Raw genomic sequence first — 3,171 nt, 5'->3', positions numbered from 1 at the left:
GCGAGAACAGGTGAAGGAAGAAACCTGGCAGGAGACTGAAATAGGTTCTAATTTGAGGGCTAGAACAGAATGATGATATCATCACAGAATCACATTTTGCACTGCTTGTATGTCTATGCTGTTTGTATTTCCTATAATGGGCTCCCATTTTGTTCATCCAGGGACATCAACAACCAGCATTCTCAAATTTTAGTGCCTCAGAGTCACTGAAGGTGCTGGTTCAAAGTGCTGACACCCTCACCCACCCACACTCAGGGTTCCTGAGTCTCTAGGACAGAGCTGGGCTGTGTCTGCTTAACCTGCTGAGGGTTAATGAGATACTAGAGAAGAAAGAAGAGTTGCTAAGGGCCAGAATCTTGGTGATGCTAACAGTTGGAATCAAAGTGGTAACATCCCTTGAGGAAATGCCTTATATCATATAGCTGCAATTCTGTGCATTCCTTGGTGAAATTAATCTTTGGGAAACTATGTACCTGTTTTCACAAAGCTCTGGGCCCAGCAGGTCTCCTGTCTCCTGCCCCCTGCCCGCCTCACTTCTTTCACACTCTTCTGTGTACCCTTTCCTCTCTGGGTTAAATCTTTCCTTTCTGGATCCTTGCTTAAAGCTTTCCAATTGCTCTCATGGCCTTGTAAGCCTCCCTTCCTCTCCTCTGGCCCAAAGACTTTTCAAATCCAGGAAAAGAAAGCGGGATTAGGAGTTGTCCACATCCTCTCCTGGGAGATTCCAATGGAAAAGTGTGTGCTCTGGGAGTGTCTGGTCACGTGCTTCCCCCTAAAGGACCTGGTGGTTGTCTTAAGCAAGCAGATGTTTGGTATTCGTCCTCCCCCTTTCTTTTTTGTGTGTGTTTGTTGTGGTTGTTGTTGTTATTGTTGTTAATCCTCACCAGAAGGTATTTATTCCATTGATTTTTAGAGAGTGGAAAGGAGGTGAATGGGAGAGAGAGAAAGAGAAAGAGAGAGAGAGAGAGAGAAACTTCGATGTGAGAGAAACACATCCACCCGGGATTGAACCTGCAACCCTTCAGTGCACTGGCCAATGCTCTAACCACTGAACCCACCAGCCAGGGACTCCCCTTTTCTTCAACAGCAAAAGCAAACGGGAGGAGAGAACTCAGCTGCACAACTGCCTGTAAGTGGGGAACTTCCCCCTCAAAAGCTCAAAACTCTCAACCTCCTTCAAGCCAGTCTGAGGACCAGCCTGAAACCGAGTGACAGGTGCCAGCGAATGACCAAAGAAGACAGTGGTGATCAGGAGCAAGCTGTCATCTCCCTCCAATAACTCTCTCTATGTCACCCAGGAAATGTGATTTTAAGCAGGCCTCTGCCCCTCCCCAGGTGACCCCAGAACCACTGGAAAGCTCCACAATACATGGGGAAATCTCATGGCTCCTCCCATTGCTTAGCCCCTTTCCTTCCTCTCCCCTCCCCCAAATATTAACAGAAAGAAGAGGGGCTCTCTCTCCCTCCCTCTCAATTGCACTGCCCATTCCCAGAGAATCAGTTACCAAATCCACAACAGCACACAATATGTCTCTTCCAGCCCCACACTGACTTTCATTGTTAAGGACTCACCTATCCTCACTCAGAATAACTGCACGTAGATACCATCAAAGGTCGGATTTTCATGGTCTCTCCCAACAGAAACCAATGTGCCTATTTTCAACCAAATTTATCTCCCTAAGGTATAGTTGGACTTTGATCCCTGGAAACTTTCTCTTCTCTTAAAATCGTGTTCCCATAAACATTGGGAGTTCTAGAACTGCTGCCTTAATAAGCAGAAGTCCAAAAGAGCAAGAGGTGTAACTCTGCCATAGCACTCTGTGTATTAATACATTAACGCACTATTAGCCTTGTAAAATGAGGCGAGTACCCAGGCTCTCAGTGCCTTTCTGTTCTCCCTGGCGCGGTTCTGCTCCCACCAGCCACCTCCAGGCAGAGGCAGCACCTCTGAGTTCCTAGAAGCACTGGGCAGAGGAACGCAGGGACCCCGCGCATTTCTGGTCCATTCTGCAACCCGCTCCTCCCCCCACCCCGGCGCCCCTCACCGTCAAGCGGGTGGAAGAGCACTAGGAAGCGGGCCGGGCTGCCGGGCTCCTGTCGGACCTCACACTCCCCGCCTCCGGATCTCTTCTGGCTCTGGAAGTACAACTGCAACTTGGTGATCAAGCTCTTCGGGGGATCGGGACCCCAGGATCCCTCTACCAGCAGCGGGAAGTAGCCAGGCGCAGCCATCCTCAGCCCTGTTGAGGGAGGGACTGCTAGTCCTACCCCAGCTCAAGCAGTTAACTTTGCCTCTTTCGGTTTCGTTTCAGGGAAAAACTCCTCCCTGCTCTTGTGTTACTGCCTTTGGCTGTAAACAGCAACCCCAGATTTGATGAGTCATCCTCTCAAATTCTTAACTTTCATCTGGGCCCCAGGGCAAGGCCATCCAGGTATTTGGGTGAACACGGGTCCCTAAACCCAAGGCTCATTTGCGACACACACAAGCCACAAGGGCAATCAGCGGCTTTGTGTCACAAGATTTCCTGCAGCTTTATTTTTGCCTCAACAGGACATTTGACAAGGAAGCAAAATGGCTCATCAAACTGTAGATCTTTAGAACATCTGGGGTCCATTTGGGAACTTCTTCCAACAATTAATGAGCTGTGAGAATTTTACCTCCTTTTCCTTCCTTTGCAGTTTGTTCCTGGATCTGATAATATTGTTTGTCTAGAAACGGGGGGTGGGAAGGGAGGACAGTACATTCACAGGTTTTTTACATAATATTTACAAGGTGCCATGCTCTTGGGATGGATTTAACAGATGGACACAGTTCCTGCCTTCTCTGAGCTCAGGAAGCTGCGGGACAGAGGAGTTAGGACACAGTGGAAAGAATGCTCTTGGAAGGAATACAGAGGTGTTCACAGAATGAAACAAATTAGGACAGGCTCGGGGAGGGCTTATGGGAGGTGAGATGTAACCTGAGGCCTAAGGATGATGGGGGATAACCTTGGAGGTGTGAGAAGAGGGCATGCCATTGTGTTGTACGTGTACAGAACCACTGGCTGCTGTGTGGCAGCTAGAGAAGAGGCAGGGAGACCTCCCAGTGGCTACTGTGTTGTCCCAGGTGAGAGATGGGAATGGCTGAGACCAGGGTGCTGGCAGAGGGGGACCTTCTGACAAAAGGGAGGA

At 49.2% G+C, this 3,171-nt stretch overlaps 1 protein-coding gene across 1 annotated transcript in view; it reads right to left on the bottom strand.

Moving 5' to 3' along the window:
• Positions 1-2,247, bottom strand: part of LOC102751745 (poly [ADP-ribose] polymerase 14) — a 5,605-nt gene extending 3,358 nt beyond the window's left edge. The window contains exon 1 of the mRNA XM_006753319.2: positions 2,046-2,247. Coding sequence (XP_006753382.2) covers positions 2,046-2,232 — 187 coding nt within the window. The 5' untranslated portion in view covers positions 2,233-2,247. The remainder of the gene's footprint in view (positions 1-2,045) is intronic.
• Between the last annotated feature and the right edge of the window lie 924 nt (positions 2,248-3,171).

Source organism: Myotis davidii, unplaced genomic scaffold, assembly GCF_000327345.1.
Source record: "Myotis davidii unplaced genomic scaffold, ASM32734v1 scaffold4211, whole genome shotgun sequence".
In the NCBI taxonomy this organism is placed as follows: Eukaryota; Metazoa; Chordata; class Mammalia; order Chiroptera; family Vespertilionidae; genus Myotis; species Myotis davidii.
This window is presented reverse-complemented; position numbering and strand designations above follow the sequence as displayed.